This window comes from Erinaceus europaeus, chromosome 4, assembly GCF_950295315.1.
Source record: "Erinaceus europaeus chromosome 4, mEriEur2.1, whole genome shotgun sequence".
Classification (NCBI taxonomy): domain Eukaryota; kingdom Metazoa; phylum Chordata; class Mammalia; order Eulipotyphla; family Erinaceidae; genus Erinaceus; species Erinaceus europaeus.
Genome location: NC_080165.1, coordinates 76,192,516 through 76,211,097, shown reverse-complemented (window position 1 = coordinate 76,211,097; position 18,582 = coordinate 76,192,516). Strand labels below are relative to the sequence as shown.

At 34.6% G+C, this 18,582-nt stretch overlaps 1 protein-coding gene across 1 annotated transcript in view; it reads left to right on the top strand.

Moving 5' to 3' along the window:
- Window positions 1-18,582, top strand: part of ADGRB3 (adhesion G protein-coupled receptor B3) — a 923,209-nt gene that overhangs the window by 887,112 nt on the left and 17,515 nt on the right. The window contains exons 25-27 of the mRNA XM_060189990.1: window positions 2,792-2,887; window positions 3,976-4,015; window positions 9,277-9,920. Of these exons, the coding sequence (XP_060045973.1) occupies window positions 2,792-2,887; window positions 3,976-4,015; window positions 9,277-9,920 (780 nt within the window). The remainder of the gene's footprint in view (window positions 1-2,791; window positions 2,888-3,975; window positions 4,016-9,276; window positions 9,921-18,582) is intronic.

Sequence of the window (18,582 nt, the reverse complement as noted above, 5' to 3'; positions counted from 1 at the left end):
TAATCATACTTCCATGGCAGTACTGAACAAATATTTAAGACTAGTTCATTTGATTGTGTGATTGCATTTTGGGGATTAAAAAAAGTCAGATGGAGCATTTGGAATTGTGAAACTTCTCCAGCAAATCTTCCATAGGAAGAAGTATCAGAGACACTAATATTATCACTTTTTTTTTTACATAAATTATAGCATTTTTATGGCCTGGAATAATGGAGAATTTTTAGGTGGTTTTTTTTTTTTTTTCTCTTTATCTCTTCTGAGTGATGTTGACTGATAAGTGAAGTTTACATCATTCTCCAGTGTGCCATATTAGGATTTTGGTAGTTTAAGGTATTGTCGTATATGTAGTAAACAAAGAAAAGATTTCTTACATACATTCTTTCACATAATAGTGAATTTTGAAGAGAAGCTTACAGGAGTTGCTTTTCATATTTTTATTGTTAGAAATATCCTTGATAACTACACTTTGGAGGTTTGCTTATCAATGGCCAGTTACATTCATGTTTGCTATCATCAAACATTTATATCATTTCTTATTTTATATAAATTAGTAATTAGAAATGAATTTGAAAATAATTTCATGTGACAAGTTCCCCTGAAAGGTAATGGTTCTCACATATTCTTTATCTTCCTTCCTAAAGTGTTCTTTTTTGAACAATTACCTAGGGGCATAAACATTAACATATTTTTCTGAGAGTGATTCTTTTTTAGAATAATTCTATTTATTTTGTCATGGATTTAGAATAGATAGGGAGAAAGAGAAAAACCTGCTGCCTTGTTTCACACATGAAGCTTCCCCCCTGCAGGTAGGGGCTGAGAACTTGAACCCAGATCTTTGAGAATGATAACATGTGCACTTAACTAGGTACAGCATGGCTCAGCCCCTGGCATTGGTTCTTAGAATTTTCTGTTTTAATCAGACATACTTTGTTAGTAATTTCCCAAACTGCAAGCTTCTGTGCAACAAAATCAGTGATTACTTGATCAGTAAGAAAGCTGTCTAAATAGGGCACCTACTTTGTTGTGTGCATAATACATGTTCAAACACAGCCCCCATCAAACTGGAGGAAACTGGTTTCTTTCCCTTTCTCCCTCTGCCTGTTTTGTCTCCCTCGCTGTATATTTTCTTCAAATATATATGGGTGTGTGTGTGTGTGTGTGTGTGTGTGTGTGTGAGAGAGAGAGAGAGAGAGAGAGAGAGAGTGTGTGTGTGTGTGTGTGTGTGTGTGTGTGTGTGTGTGTGTGTGTGAAAAAAGCTAGAAGCAATGAAGCCCCAGCAGTGACAAAACGAATGTTTGCCTAATGACCTAATGAGCACTAGATTCTTTACCAATATTTGATTATCAATATTACTTTAAAGCTTATAGTTGTAACTTTATTCTAAAAAGGAGGAATCTTTAAAAAATCAACGTCTAATTTTGTCCACAGTGTGTCTCCTTGAAGAGACAAGTTGGATGATTTATTTCTAAATATTTATTCAAATCCTCAGGAAAAGATGATCAAAGCAGTTTTCACTGACCCTAGACTTTTACTGCTGTATTTGCTGGGGGAGAGGGGGTTGTAGAGGGTAGATGGGAGAACTACCTTGCTTGACTATATCATAGGCCAACAATATTAAGTCCATTCCTCACTCATTCCTCACTGCAGCTATAGTGGTCATGTTACCAGGATTAGACCCTGAGATGGAAAAATAGAAATAGGTGATGGTCTCATTACTGTACTGGTGCCTCAGTATTGTGATGATGAAAAAACTTCATGTTACTCTTCAAATCTTGCAACTTAGGAACAAGGTTGCTATTGACAATGAATTGGACAAGAGGACAAAAATACTAAATGCACCTTTTGATAAGGCCCATATTTTTCTGATCAATGCCAGTATGGTGCAAATCTCACAACAAAATACCAAGATATTTTATATGAGTGCTTTTCAAAGTATGCATCGCACTTACTTTGACAGACTCTTTAATGATGCTTCAACAGAAATAGAAAAAAAAAAACACGTTGCATATACTTTTTAATATAATAAAACAAAGTATAGTAATTGATAGGGATAATATTAATAATGTGAAGTTAAAAATAAAATATTTGTACAATGACCTTATTTCTTGTGACTGTGTCTATCAGCAGCTTTTAAGAAGTCTGACAGGACATAATTTAATAGGAAAATGTTAAAGGGATGACATTATATGACCTGAAAATGGATTTAATTTTCTTGAGTTTTCAAAATGATATGTTTGCTCTTTATTCGGAATCTAATTGTGAACAGAATTAAGGAAGTTTAGCTTTGCAAAGATCCCTTTTTTTCTTGAAATACAATCAATCAGAAATAACCTTTTTTTCCTTTTGTTTCTTTTTGTTTTGTTGTTTAATCAAGGAATATAACACTTAAAAAAGGACAGTAGTCTTTTCTAAGTGACTTCTTACATGAGGCATAAAAGGGAGACCCAAAATCAATTCCTGTCCAAAGATCATTGAGTAATCAATCTCATTTTTCACAGTGTGTAAAGCTATTGTGAAGATTATACCATACCAAATAGTAAATATCCTTGAAGGACACACATATCTATACTTCTGGCAAGAATTATTTCTGTTGATGTAGAGACATCCATTTTGATAGCTGAGGTGATAAATTTCCTTGCACTGAGCAAAGTCCATGTATACCAATATTTGTATTAAGAAGTAACCAAAGTGGCTATTAGGCCATAAAAATAATAGTTTATTCAGCTGATTGCCAATGTAAGCACTATCTACTAAACCTGAAAAAGAAATAGTTACTTTTTTACCCCTACAGGTTCAGGATGCATTTAGATGCCGATTGAGAAACTGTCAAGATCCAATCAATGCTGATTCTTCAAGTTCTTTTCCTAATGGGCATGCTCAAATCATGGTGAGCTTCTATTTTTCCTCTGATTGTTAAGCACAATAGCTCAAGAGAATAAACAAATCATTTTTCTAGTAAAATGCTCTCAGAATCCCATTTTTGAATGATTTTGATTTTAGTTCGTTAATGGACAAAGGACTGATACCATATTGAGTGCTTAGGAGTTCAAGATCTATTTGCCACTCCCCACCCACTCTGCCACATACACACAAGTGTGAGGTTTCTGTGAAACATTATATTATGTTTTTATCCGTCCACAGAAGTAGGAATAATATTGGAGCAGTCCCTACCATTGCTGCTTTATAGTGAAGGCAAGGTCTTGGAAAATACGGTATTTCCTTATTAAGATTCATCAGTTTAATGTTGCCACTATAATATAAATGTTTGGGGGTATGATAAAGTGAAAAGAATAGGCTTCTATTTATAAAAGAAGCCACAATAATTTAATCTGTATCATGGTGACTATAATTAAAAAATACTGTTGCATTAGTGTATTGAAAGTTCTAAGAGTATACCTATAATCATAGTTTGGGGAAAATATGGGACTAGAACTAAATTCTGCCAGGCATTAGAACAGATTAGTACTGCTTAATCTTTTACTTTAATATCTAAACTTGAAAGTCTTTGATTACATCTGAGTGAAAGTACAATATTGAAAGAACCTCGTTTGACTACTAAAGATTTGATAAACCTGTATTATACCTTATAAATGCACAACTATATGTATTATGAACAGTATATTCAAACTGAATACTTAAAAAAATTGCAAAGTCATTTAAATACATGCACAACAGTATTTTTCTAATCTTTGTATTATGGTTTTAAAATGACTTTAATACTATCCTTTTTATGCTTTGTCAGTATGCTGATGGAATAACAATGAATATTTTATTGTGTTAAAATCATATGACATGTCTGCATTGATTTTATACAACTTGTATTCTCTTGAAAGTACTGTGAAAAAAATTATTGTCCCTTAGATGCTGCCTGTGCACAAAACAATAACCTGATACTGCTTCTTCAGATAAGTTGGTTTGTAAAAACAGCTGAGGTTTTCACTTAATGATGTTTCTATACCTTATTTCTTGTTACAGACAGACTTTGAAAAGGATGTAGACATTGCCTGTCGATCAGGTAAGAATATGTGAATTTATACAGTCATTAAGGATGTCCATTTTTATGGATTTGAAATTTGAAGAAAATACTGTGATTTGAAATCATATTTTAATATATATAGAATCTTCAAATGAAAAGATTCTTATAACAAATATAAGAGAAGATAGGATGCAAGAGAAAAAAAGATTAAGAGAAATGAAAAATGACTAATCTGGAGGTCCCTGACAGTAGAAAAGCATTGGATTGAAGACATTGGACTCCTATCATACAAACTGCCACCCAAGACCTGTCTATTTAGACTCCCTGTGTCTCAGTTTTATTATCTGTGAAATATGGGTTATTGTAATGGTGAAGTCACACTAGGGAGTGTGGAGGAGTATTGTGACTATTGTTGCTATCCTATTTTTAGAGGGAACAACGACTTGGAGTTTCGGGATTGCATTTACAATGTCCTTCATGCTTGTGGCTAAACTTACCAAAATAGATGTCACAAGAACTGTAAAGGAAATTTGATTTGATAATTTTAGTTACTGAACCACTCCTTCTATTGAGACAAATATTTATTAACTTTAGTATTGCTTATTAGGTCAGAAGTGAGCTTTTAATTCATCAAACTATCCAACTCTTTAAAAAGCAAATATCATGTAGTCCAGTCCACGTCTTTGTTCTCCAGACTAAATAAATCATTTTTCTTCATTCCTGACACTTTATCAGGTAGGTGTGATGGCCCAAGTTATACCCAGTTTGTGAATAGTTTTAAAGAATTGTATTCAAATATATGCTCTCTGTCTTCCCCTCTTCTCTCCATTTCTTTCTGTCCTACCCAACAACAATAACAACAATACTACTAACAACAATAATGATAGCAGCAACAATAAACAACAAGGGCAACAAAGGGGGAAATAATAGCCTCCAGGAGCAGTGGATTCATGGTGAAGGCACCAAGCCCCAGCGATAACCTTGGAGGCAAATTAAAAAAAATTAAATTAAATTAAATTATTTGTGGCAACTCTCAGGACTTTCCCAGTTTATGATTATATAAAACTGTTCATTTTTTAGTTTTTCACCCTTTGAAAAAGGGTCTGACCTTTGCAGCTATGTCGTTTGTATCAGGTTAGCATTATATGTATTTGTGATTATTTCGTCCTTGAGAGTCTGATAAAAAGCCTAAGTCTTCATTCAAAGTATTCATATAATAGTGGGATTATACAAGGTTAAGCTCCACTATGCTAAATAAGGCATCTATCATCCATTCCTTGCAAACTTCCTTTAAATTTCATTTTCAGGTTCAGTTCATAAGCTTTAAACACTTTATATTCTTAGAGTTGGAAATCAGTTATTGTCATAATAACAAGAATATAAGAGTAGCCCTACATTGTCACTTCTGAATTCAATAAATCTACTATGTTGACTATGGTCATAGAGTAGTATCAGGAATCAGACTTTACTATTTAATCCAACAAAACATTGCTAAAATGTAACCTCACTAGTATTTGGTTCCTCCAGATACTACTCCCCATTTTGGAAAGTTGATCAAACATTTTCCTTATTCCATATACTTTAATAATTTCTCAAAAGTCATGATTCCAGGTTCCATATTTATATTTAAATTCTGGATTCGATTCTTCTGGATCTGAAAGCCTGAGTTTATAGTAATTGAGTATTCATTTAATTTCTATTTTCTTATTTTCAATGTAATTTTGTTTCAGTCTCTTTTGGTGTAGTCTTTACTATTCTACTTGTTAGAGGAATTAATTACAGGGGTTGAACTTTGGTGCACCAGGTTGAGTGTACATGTTACAGTGTTCAAGGGCCTGGGCTCAAGCCTCCAGTCATCCACACCTACAGGGGAAAGCTTTGCAAGCAGTAAAGCAGTGCTGCAAGTTAGCCTCTCTTTCTCTCTCCCCACTCTTTTTCTGTCATGATCCACTTTTGATTTCTCTCTGTTTCTGTCCAATACATAAAATAGTTTAAAAAGAGAGAGAGAAACAGTTGTTTTTGACAGCTATTAACATTAATCTGATGGTTAACCAAAATGTGGCTAGCAGTGACAACTTATCACAAATGAAATTTGCTTAAATAGTTAATTATTCTTTTATATAAAGATAGACCAAAGTACTATTTTGACATTTTATGTGGTGCAAACCAAGCACTGTACCACTGAACCATCCCCATGGCCTTATAAATACAAATATTCAGGTCCTAAACCCCAGACATACTGGTCAGATACGGTACAGTATTCTATTTTTATGAGATATAGGCACTTCTGGTGTACACTAAAGTTGGAAAACCACTCTATTAGTCTATTCTCCCCAAACTGTGGTTCCATTTCCTCAGACTTATTATCTTCATCTTATTATTTTTTTGAAAATTACCCAATTTTTCCCAAATGTTCATTTCATCCTGGTATTTAGTATTCCTATCATAGGCCAGTTTCATTAATTTATTAGAAAGCAAATATTTTCCTATCTGCGTCTTCCTAAGTAGTTTGAGAATTTTCTGGAGATTTCTGTTTAGGAATGTCCAGTTTTAAAACCTCAGTTTATAAATTTTGAGTAATTTTAAGTTTTGTTGAAATTTACTTTCCCAAAGAATGGACAAATGCATAGCATATGCTAAGTATTTAGGTGCTTTTTGTTTTGATTTGTTTTTATTTGCATTTTGCCTTTCACAACTTGATTAATTTCTCTCAAAAGTCCCATCACTTCAACATCATGTTTATATGAGTAGGTGGTGTAAATCTGTTTTTGTTGTATTCAAAATTTAGATATCCATTTTAAGCAAATTGAAGAGGCAGACATCACTCATAGAAAAGACATTTCTAAAGAAAATTCTCTCTCCCAAATATGTGATACAGAAATTTTCAGTAAAAATGTCTATCATTTGATAAAAGATGTTAACTACAAATTGTAGTTATACAAAATGAAATTTATTTGTAAAAAAACATTATAAAAGCAATAGTCAGTTCAAAGACTTGCTTTGCAATATATTCATACAATACAAAATTATATCTTCTTCATAAAATATAATTGGCTTCCATAACTTATCTTTAAGTGTTTTTTGTCATGTTTATATACTCTTAAGAATTTGAAAGTATTCTTCCATGAATTTAGGTATTTTAAGTATTTTATCTAGGATATAACTAAATCTGTTAATTTCTCCCTTTAATATTTTTAAGTAAAATATTCTTGGCAGCCAAAATAAGTTATAAATTATAGGTTGAAAAATATGTAGATATAGATTTAACATGATTTTAGCATCTAAAGTGAACTAAAGAAGTAGCTAACTGCTGTAGCTCACGTGGGTTAGCTCTCAGCCAGGAAGGTAAACGACCGGTTCTCCCTCGCTCCTTTAAGAGACGACACAATATAGGCAAGAGACACCGGGAAGAATTGGGAACACTCTCATTTGATGGCATATAGACATAGGTTTAAATAGATAACCAAACAAAGAACATTTTTCAAATATGTCAGAAATTACAGGTTTCTTAAAGGTCAGCTTACCCCTTTGGTAGGGGGCTGGTATGACAGGAATTGATGAGATACATAAAAGTCAAGACAATTATTCTCCATGATGCAAGCAACTTAATTATCCAAAGGTATTTGAGCAAAACATAGGTGTTAAACCAGCAGGGTGAGATAGAGAGAAGATAAACAGAGCATGATAGATTATCAAAGGCTATAAGGAAATAAAGTTTGGAGTTTCACTGACTTATGTCAGGGAGGTGTTTGATGGAGTATGCTTTCTCTAGTGATCAAAAGTGAGGTGATTGTGTGAACTCTGGGTGACTGTGAACTTTGAATGAACCTTAAGGCAGGAAGCCATGTGGCCTGCAGTTAGTGGGGAGAGGCAGTGAGATCTCTGTGGGCTTGAGAGTCTGAAAAGGGAGAACTGAGTCTGAGAGACTGTTTCTCCCCTTTGCTCATCTTGGTGAGAGAGGCTAACAAGGGGGTGTCTTTCCCAGACCTCCATCCAAGGATAGGGGGAGTTTTCCCTAAACTCTACCAAGCTTACACATAGTCCCACAGCTAACTATATTGTATCTTAACGATAAAAGGTATTACAGGAGTGATGCATGTTTTGAAATTATTCTGAAAATTCTTCATTGTAATAACACCTTCATAATATATTTTCTTCTCTTTTAATGCATAAAATTTATACTACTGGAATTTGAATAATTGGTAAACATTTAATATATTTGGCGCTTCCTGAGAAAACAGTACAACAAACATTTTCAAAACTATAAGCCAAACCTATGCTTCATTAAAGTTTAAATGTTACTCACACTGCATCTTACGAGCAGCATTAAGTGTACATTCAGCCAGCTTGCAAGCAACTATTCTGTATGCTTCCAATACCCAACTCTCAATATTTTTTCAGCATTTCATTATTTTTACCTCAGCACTAACAATTGTTTACAAGTAAGCATTCTGCTTCTGTTGCTCATAAAACTTGGCTTTCTTTTTATATATAGGCAAAAAAGAAAAGGGCAAATACATCTTTAGAATTGTTTTCACTTTATATCCTCTCTTAGTACAAGCACAAGCCATACATTATAATTTTTAAATAATTATTTTTCAAACTTAAAATGGAATAGAAACTTCAACAGCTCTTACAGATAATTTCTGCTTAGTCTAAGAGGGTAATTTTAATACTCTCTCAAGTGTATTTAAGCATACATAGTAATGATCTTTAATAATATATACATTTTCATATATGGGACTGAAGATTATACTTTTGACCTCTCCCTTGACAAGCTGAACTTCATAATAAATAAATGGTCATGAATTTTCAACATGCCTATTTTGGAGGAATTTATATAATGCCTTAAGGTGAACAGTCATTGTTTACCTCTTTCAAGAAGAAATTTAAGGAGCAGAATTGTAAAATACTTTGGTAGAGAAGTATAATAATAAGTCAAAACCATGTGATTATATTCATAATTTAATAAAAACTACTTGCAGTAGATTGTTGGAAAAAATATCTCTGGGAATATGTTTCTCCTCTGAAAAGGTATGCAGAGTAGTTTAAGGGTAAGGCACTGAGAGTTTTCACATCCATAGTCAACTTTTATGTATATTTTAGCTATGGGCTACTGTTGATCTACAAAAGCCTGTCATAATCAATAGTGATTGAGTGATCAGAATCACATACAAACAGTCTTAATTTTTAGATTTCTTTGTATTTTATTACAATGCTTATTAGGTAACTAGAATACTACAAGAAAAAAAATATCACATTTACTTTCTTTTACGGACTTTCAATATTCTAATTCACAGTTCTTCATAAGGATATTGGTCCTTGCAGAGCAGCAACAATAACAGGAACACTTTCTAGGATTTCTCTGAATGATGATGAAGAAGAGAAGGGGACAAACTCTGAAGGTCTAAGCTACTCAACATTGCCTGGCAATGTCATTTCTAAAGTTATTATCCAGCAACCCACTAGTCTACACATGCCTATGAGTATGAATGAGCTGGGCAATCAGTGTTTGAAAAAAGAGAACAGTGAATTACGAAGAACTGTGTACTTATGTACAGATGATAATTTGAGAGGGGCTGATATGGACATAGTTCATCCTCAAGAAAGAATGATGGAAAGTGACTATATTGTGATGCCCAGAAGCTCTGTAAATACCCAACCATCAATGAAAGAGGAAAGCAAAATGAATATTGGCATGGAAACCTTGCCACATGAAAGGCTATTGCACTACAAAGTGAATCCTGACTTCAACATGAATCCCCCTGTAATGGACCAATTCAATATGAACTTAGATCAACATCTCACACCCCAGGAACATATGCAGAGTTTACCCTTCGAACCTCGCACAGCTGTGAAGAATTTCATAGCCTCTGAGTTGGATGACAATGCAGGTCTGTCAAGAAGTGAAACTGGATCAACGATATCAATGAGTTCATTAGAGGTAAGTAAAAATGTCTCTGATATTTCAGATAAATAGGTAGAAGTATGTGACATCAGATTTGGGGAGAGGAGTCTTATTAGATTTTGTGGTTATATATTAGAATGTTTGGCATATTGTGATTGAAATTCTGTACGTAATTTTTTTCAGTAGTTATTAGAATACCCTTTTCCAAGATCATATTTTACAAAAAGGAGCCTAGAATACCTAGAACTCATACTTGTGTGATAATGACAACCAAATGAATCACTCCTGAACAATTAAAACAATGAAACTATCTTTCTCTTTTTGGGGTACCAGAGGTCCTTTTGGTGATTCTGGATGACACTGAAAACTTAAACCAAGATCTGGATTTTCTGGGCAAGGGTAGTTGATAAAATTGGAATGTTTCCATCACTCAATCAATATTTTTCAGAGTGAATGGTTTGCTCTTATCTCTAAAGGAATGACTACCACTAAGATTTTTAAATTTTTAAACTGTGAACTCTCAGGAAGAATGTAAATAGAATAGGCTGAGAAGTCAGGATTTAGGGGTTTAGCCATATGGCTTTCGTAAAAAGGCAAAGACAAACTCCTTTTAACTTCTCTTGTACCATAAAGTAGATAGTAGTCAATAGCATTAATGATGCATTCTAATTAGCTGCAAGGAATATTTTTCTGTTGTTATATATTCTTTTATTGTTTTATATGTGCCCATTGTAGCTTTTACTGAGACATTGCATATGTACACTATGCAGTGTGCTGCATCCTTTCTTTTATATGTTTGTCAGTTGTTTTACTAGATTTAATAAGGACTATTTAGAGAAATAATTTAACTGTCTACACTTGCCATCAAACATATTCTGACAATTGTTTGTTCTAGTGTACAGCTGTACCTAAATGTTATTGTTCTTCTCTTTCTCCACAAAATCATGCATCTATTAGATGAATAAAAAATAGGATCTGAAAGGCAAGAGGAATTTGGTAATTGCTGTAATTTTGAGGTTTTCTAGTTGGGTCAAGGAATTTACAAACCAAATGTGAATATAGGTGTTAGAATAAATTTATTAATTTTAGATCAATTTTAAAGAGAATAAGATATGTGAGGAGAACCATCCATAAGGACTAAAAGAAGATAATAACTTCAATTTCACTCCAGAGTAACTGGAACTTCCTCCACACGAAAACATTCCTATTTCTGATTTATATATACCAGAAGCTAGTAGGTTTACTACAGTAAAAATCATATAAACAGTAATTTTTAATAGTTATGCAGAATTATAAAGGGATTTTCACTGAGCATGAGTAGAACAACACAGCATCATCAGTTACCATAAGAGCCACATGGAATCTTCTATATACAATAACTTTAAAGTGTTCCAAAGACTTATAATGGGATTATATTAAAATACTTTGCATGCTGCAGATATTTTTTACATCTAAAAGCTCCAAAATCTTTCTGGATTTGGTATAGTACAGGTTGTATATGCTTGAACAATACAGAGGGTTTCCGAGTACTGCTTTGTTCAGTTTGTAAAATTTCCAAATCTTTATATCCTTTGTATTAAGTATAAACATTACATATAACAGTGATTAAGTAGGAAGACCTGCATTTAAATGACTTAGAGATCATAAGGCTTACATCTTAAAAGGGAAAACAATTCAGGATTCAGAATAAAAATTCATTTCCTCATTTTCATTCTTTAACAGAGTTTAATAGTTAATAATTGCTTAGGGTAACCACTGTAGGAGACAGCTGAAAGAATATATAGATCTGGGAATGAATAATAAAAATTAGCATTTATATAGCATATTTCATTTAGCAGATTCTCAAATCACCTTAAAAACATGAATTAATTAATCTTCACAACACCTCTGTGCAATGGATAACTTGTTATAATTCTTGAAGTAAAGTCATTTGCTCAAGGTTACAGAGCAATCCTTAGCAAATCTAAGAATAGAATCTTTCTATCCTGGTCAATTTTATGATGTCCAGAAGAGACAGCCATGTGTCTAAAATTAACTTGAAAGTCACGTTAAGGTTCATGTTAACACTTGACAGTTCCTCTTATGGAGAAATAGGGAAAGTTAGGACTGTGGCCCATAGGCATAAAGTCAGTGGCATGGCTATACCTACAGAATATGTTGAATTCTAAATTTTCAACTCTGCTAGACTAAGTCTACAGGGTCTATCTGTAAGGAAGATAATATTCTGTCAATAGCAAAGAAGCAGAATGATGACAGGAGTATCTTATATATAGGTAGTAGTAATTTATCTACTGGGAATCAACAGTAGACAAGAGATAACAGTTCAAGGATGTGTGAGTTACATGAGACCTAAACCATAGGACAGTTGAATTTTCTAAGGAAGATTGCTACAGGAATATCTAGCCTGGGGAGCTGTGGCAGCAGGGGATGATGACCTGGGTACCTCAGGACCATTCTAGATATGTAATGAGAAGATGTTCTTATTAATTTAGAAAGTTTCCTCCAGTGGAGTGGGTGTTCACAAGTTGCCACCATGAGTAGTGAGTAGATGAAATATAAGAGGCTAAAAGCTTCCAATGGCAGCAAAGAATGTGGTATTCTTGAGTAAAAAAGTACAGGCGGGGGAAAAGAAAAGTTGGAGAAAAAAAATAAAGCCTGAGAGCTGGTGAGTGGGTGGAAGTATTTATTCAAATAGGCTAGAGGCAACAAAGAAAGAGGGAGGCTCCCCAACCCCTAAGGCAGTGCTAGTAAAAAGGGCTTGCAACCTCCAGTGGAGTTTGTTCAGCTAACCCCCAATTAGTGAGTATAAAAAGGTTTAATAAATGCATGATGTCTGTTGCCACAAAAGCATATTCAGATTTGTTTCCCTGCCTTACATTACCTTCTTTCTTTCTTATGATGTGTTATCTTCCATCTCCCACACTGGGCCATTTCCATAGTAGACATATAAAGCAACTTTTGAAAAATTAGAATTTAGTTCCCCTAGTTATGGAATTATTGCAGTATTAATATGTTAGAATATGTCACACTTGCTCTAGTTCAAGATATCCTCAAATTGATATGTTTAAGTTTAAAAAGAATAAAATAATCATCAGCACTTCACTCAACTTCAGTTATTTAGCAAATGTGTTAAGGACATGGTATGCATATAAAGCAAACAAAAATTCTAGGTGCTATGGAAATAAGGTAGACTATATCTCAGGCTAGTGAGAATTGTGAAATATTGTTTAAGTGTTGGATCATGGATCTGTTTTTAGTAACAGTCTTCCTGACTTGTCTGCATCCTGAGCCTGTTATGATGTGTGATCAATTCTATACCAATTTCCTTTGTATCACTCAAGGGTTGGTGCAGAAGATGGAAAAAAAGGAAAATTCCTGGATATTTCTATTCCTGTTGTGTTTAGTGATAGTACCTTGTGTCTCTCTAGCTGCAATTGCATATTCTTGCTTCTTCCTGGTTATCTTAGCCCCAGGGTTTAGGTCACCTTGTCATTTTTTGTCCATTAAACCTAAGCTTAAAATCCTAGCTTTTCCTGCTAAACACCTGATTATCTCATGTGGCTTTTGTATCACTGAGTTTTTATAAGATAATTTCCTTAAATGTAAACGTGATATGTGGTTTTTCTTTTTTCTTGACAACAGACATCTTAGTTTTCCTTAAATAAGAACTCGGAGTTTGATTACAAAGCTATCACAAAGTTTTGCTACTCTGGCTTTTCTAAACTGCTTTGTACACATTAAAATATCCTAGGATTATTATATTATTTATATATATATATATATATATATATATATATATATATATATATATATATATATTTATAAATGGGTGGACAGGGACACCATTCCAGTCTAAATTTTCATACACCAATTTCCCTCTGAGCATGAATCACAGAGCATTATAATGTGTGTAAAGCATTTTAGCGACAATGTCACAGCACAGGTGTCCCTAGTAAGGCTATTGTGGGTGTGAAATTAGATAATGTATGAGAAAAAAACCTTTGAAAATTGTAAAAAGCACTTCAGATGTAAGGCTCTATTGTTATTATTTCATTACCACTATATCTTGAATGTCTGTGAAGAGACTTGTATGTGATGCTAAATCAATATTCAGGGTATTAGGCAACATTTATGACCTCAGTTAGGAACTGGGAGACTTTCATTAATAGGAATGGGTACAGAACTGACCATTATGCAGAATGTTTTTTGTTTTTAATCATTATTTGCTACAAGGGTTATTGCTGGTTGGCTACACAATGACTCCATCTCTCCTGGCAGCCTGTGTGTGTGTGTGTGTGTGTGTGTGTGTGTGTGTGTCTGTTTGTTTTATTTTTTGTGTGTTTTAATTTTGATAGAGACTGATAGAATTTAAGAAGGAAGTAGGAGAAACACATACTGAACTTCTTCAGGGCTTGAACCCAGGTCCTTTTGTATGGTAAAGCCAGGTGCACAAGTACCTGGTTCCCAAATGTTTTTCTTTAAAAAAAAAATTGTTTCATTTACTTGTTTTTAACACCTTGCCTGTCTTTGATGGTTTTTTTTTTTTCATTAGAAAAAAAAAGGTCTATGTAGGCATGCAAGCAAAATAGTTCAAATAGAATCTATTTGAGAAATTAATGAGCCTCAAGTTTCATTCTTAAGAGATATTTTGGATGAATTCAGTCTCACAAATTCCTCCTTGAGCGGCTTCATTGTTCACTCTGCAAAAGAAACCTTTAATGGCAGTTATATTGTCGTTTATTAGTCTATGGAATTTATTCCTTGCCATGAATTTTCTAGTGTCTTGTCCAGCTTAATTTGCAGTGACAAAAAAATAGAGTATTCCCTTTGAGAAATTATTTATCATTCCATAAGACTTAGATAAGAAGAGAAGTCTCTGCACATATACTTGGAAAAGTATTGCTGTGAGTAACCTCACACCATTAATATTTACTTAATTCATGCCATTAAGTCATTCTAAAGAATTATTCCCACCTGTAGGGGAGTCACTTCACCAGTGGTGAATCAGGTCTGCAGGTGTCTTTCTCTCCCCCTCTGTCTTCCCCTTCTCTCTCCATTTATCTCTGTTCTATCCAACAACAACATCAATAATAACTACAACAATAAAACAAGGGCAACAAAAGGGAATAAATAAATATGAAAAAAAGAACTCTGTTCTATCCAGTAAAAATGGAAAAAAAAAAAGTCTCCCAGGAGCAGTGGACTCATAGTGCAAGCACTGAGTCCCAGTGATAACTCTGTGGGGAAAAAAAAAGAATTATTTCCTTCTATTCGTGTAAGGCTACATTCCTCTAAATTGTCTTAATATTTTTGACTCTCAATTGATGTACTCCTAGTAATTTTCTCTGTATATTTATTTTACTGGCTTATCCAAATTTCCTCATTGTAATCCTGAGAAAAACAAAAAACTGAATTCGTTTTTTTTGTTTGTTTGTTTTTTTGCCTCCAGGGTTATTGCTGTGGCTTGGTGCCTGCACTACAAATCCACTGCTCCTGGAGGCTTTTTTTTTTTTTTTACCTTTTGTTGCCCTTGTTGTTGCATCAATGTTGTGGTTATCGTTGTTGTTATTGTTGTTGTTGTTGGACAGAACAGAGAGAAATTGAGAGAGGAGGGGAAGACAGAGAGGGGAAGAGAAAGACACTTGCAGACCTGCTTCACTGCTTGTGAAGCGACCTCCTTACAGGTGGGAAGCCCGGGGCTGGAACCGCGAGTCTTACACGGCGCTACCACCCGACTCTCATTTTTTACTCTTTAAACCAGAGCCCTCTTCAGTCTGATTTATGGTTGTACTAGAGATGGAACCTGGAATCTTGGAGCATTTGACATGAAAGTCATTTGCATATCATTATGTTAGATCCTTGCCCTCAAGTAATTATTTTGCATTTGATTGACTGCAATTCTGCAAGTCCTTCATTAGTAACTTTGTGAATGTTCTCTATTCTTTCTACTAGGACCCAGGGATGAAAAGTATTCCAGCCAGAGGCAATTCCTGTCCCTGAATGAATAGAGCCTTTAGAAGAGATAATTATCTTTTCACAAATGAATAATCTAAAACAGTGTACCACACTGGTTAATAACCATAGAATGTGCCTCCTTTTAGAAGAGATGTTATAAAGTCTTAGAAAGTATTGTAGATGAAAAATGAAAGATGAGTTTATCAAAAGCAGAAGAGTAGATGCCTAACATTTCCGCATAACAATACAACCCCCACTAGGTCCTCCTGTGCCATCATGTTCCAAGGGCATAGTTTCTTTTTCTTTTTTCTTTTTAAAATAGTTATTTATTTTACTAATTCCTTTTTTGTTGCCCGTGTTGTTTTATTGCTGTAGTTATTATTGTTGCCATCGTTGTTAGATAGGACAGAGAGAAATGGAGAGAGGAGGGGAAGACAGAGAGGGGGAGAGAAAGACAGACACCTGCAGACCTGCTTCACAGCCTGTGAAGTGACTCCCGTGCATGTGGGGAGCCAAAGGCTCTAACCAGGAACATAAAGCTGGTCCTTGCGCTTGGCGTCACAAGCATTTAATCCGCTGCGCTACCGCCCAACTCCCCAAGGGCATAATTTCTTAACATTAAGTTCCACCTTCTGCATCCCACAATGATCCTGGTTCCATACTCCCAGAGGGATAGAAATAGGGAAGATATCAAGGGAGGGGATTGGATATGGTGCTCTGGGGGTGGGCACTGTGTGGAAAGGTACCCCTCTTATCCTATAGTCTTGGCAATATTTCCATTTTATAAATAAAATGAAAAATGTGAAAGCAAGAACTGTTAAATGAAAAACTAAAGATCCTTTCTCTAGTCCTTCCCTTTAATGATTTGAGAAAGTATTTGGATCCAGTGACAATAGAAGAAAAGAACTGGTAGACAATTAGGATACCACTGATAGAATTCTACCTGGAGACCAGAATAGGGTTTTGGCAGATAGCATAATGGTTATGAAAAAAAGCTTTCAGGTCCTAGGTTATATCACCATAAACCAGATCTAAGCAATGCTCTGATAAAAAGAGAGAAAAATGCCTCTGACTACATAGATGAAAAAAATGGTGATGAAGAAAGAGTGATGCAACAAAGTGTATACTATTAGTACAAGGTACATTGTGCTGGCTTTTATGTGCAGGATGAAGGAGAAGCATGAAGAGTGTATTGATCAACTCAATATTGAACATTTCTATTATGGAAAATATGAGGGGGCAGGTGGTGGCACACCTGGCTAAGCACACACATTACAGTGTACAAAGACCCAGGTTCGAGCCCCTGGTCCCCACCTGCAGGGGGAAAGCTTCACAAGTGGTGAAGCAGTGTTGCAGGTGTCTCTCTGTCTCTTTCCCTCTCCATATCCCCCTTCATCTTGATTTCTGGCTGTCTCTATCAAATAAGGATAATAATAAAAGAATTAAAAAATATGAGAAGAAAAAGGTGCTTAGACTTAAAAGATGATATTTAAAACCATGAAATGTTGAAGACTACAAGTTGGAGTGAGTTCTAAGTAAGATATTAGGAAGAGAAGCACTATCAACTAGGATAAAAATAATAATTTGTATCAAGTTATTTGGAAAATTAAGGATTTTGATCTTCATAAATTAGCACCATTCTCTTATTTTAAACTTGTATATGGCATTTCTTCACTTATAACTTATGATAAAAATTGTTAGGACTTGATAGCTTAGTTTAGTCTCTTATGTATCATTTATACCACTTTTATATCTTATGATATTCTCAGAGTTCAGTGGAACATTTGAATATACATGTGAGTTAGTTTCCACAAACTTCAAAAATATTTTTCAGAGATAGGAACTCATGAATGATTTCACTGACTTTGGCAACATTTTCATTCATTTCTTCAGTTCAGGGCTGGGTGGTGGCACACTTGGTTGAGCACATATGTTACAAGGCAAAAGAACCCAGGTTTAAGACCCACAAGTGATGAATCAGTGCTGCAGGTGTTTCTCTGTCTCTCTTGCTCTCTATATTTCCCTTCCTCTCAATATCTAGCTATCTCTATCCAATATGTAAATAAAGATATTTAAAGGGGTGGGGAGGAGAGAGGGAGATTCCTCCATTCCCATAGCAGTTCTCATGTGATACTATAGCTTCTGCCATACTGAGGTATAGCAGGGCACACATCCTACCTTGTGAACTCACTCTCTTGGTCACAAACATCAAGTTTTCAGAGACTTTCCAACTAGCACACATATACCAAGGGTGAAAACAGACTGATAATGAATATATTTATTTAGCTGCCAGAGTTATTGCTGAGGTTGAGGACCTGCACTAGGAACCCACTTTTGCCACTGGCCACTTTTCTTTTTTTTTAATAGAGACAGAGAAAATTTGAGTGGGAAAGAGAAGGTGGAGAAAGAAAAAGAGATACCTATAGCACGGCTTATGAAACTCCCCCCCACAAGTGGGGACCAAGGGCTTCAACCCAGGTCTTGACACACTATAAAGTGTGCACTCTACCAGATACCCCACAGCCTGGCCCCTAGATGATGAATGTTTTAATGAGGAAGTGATTGACAGAATTGAACATTCTGGTTTTTCTGTTAAAATACAAATCTCCAAATACTAGCTACCCCAAGATAAACTATACTTAGTAATGAGAGACTCACACCATAGAAGGTAAAAGTCTCTCAAGTCAGTAAAATAGCTTAACATATAGTGCACCTGTTTAGTCAGTCCAGGGTAGACCTCAGG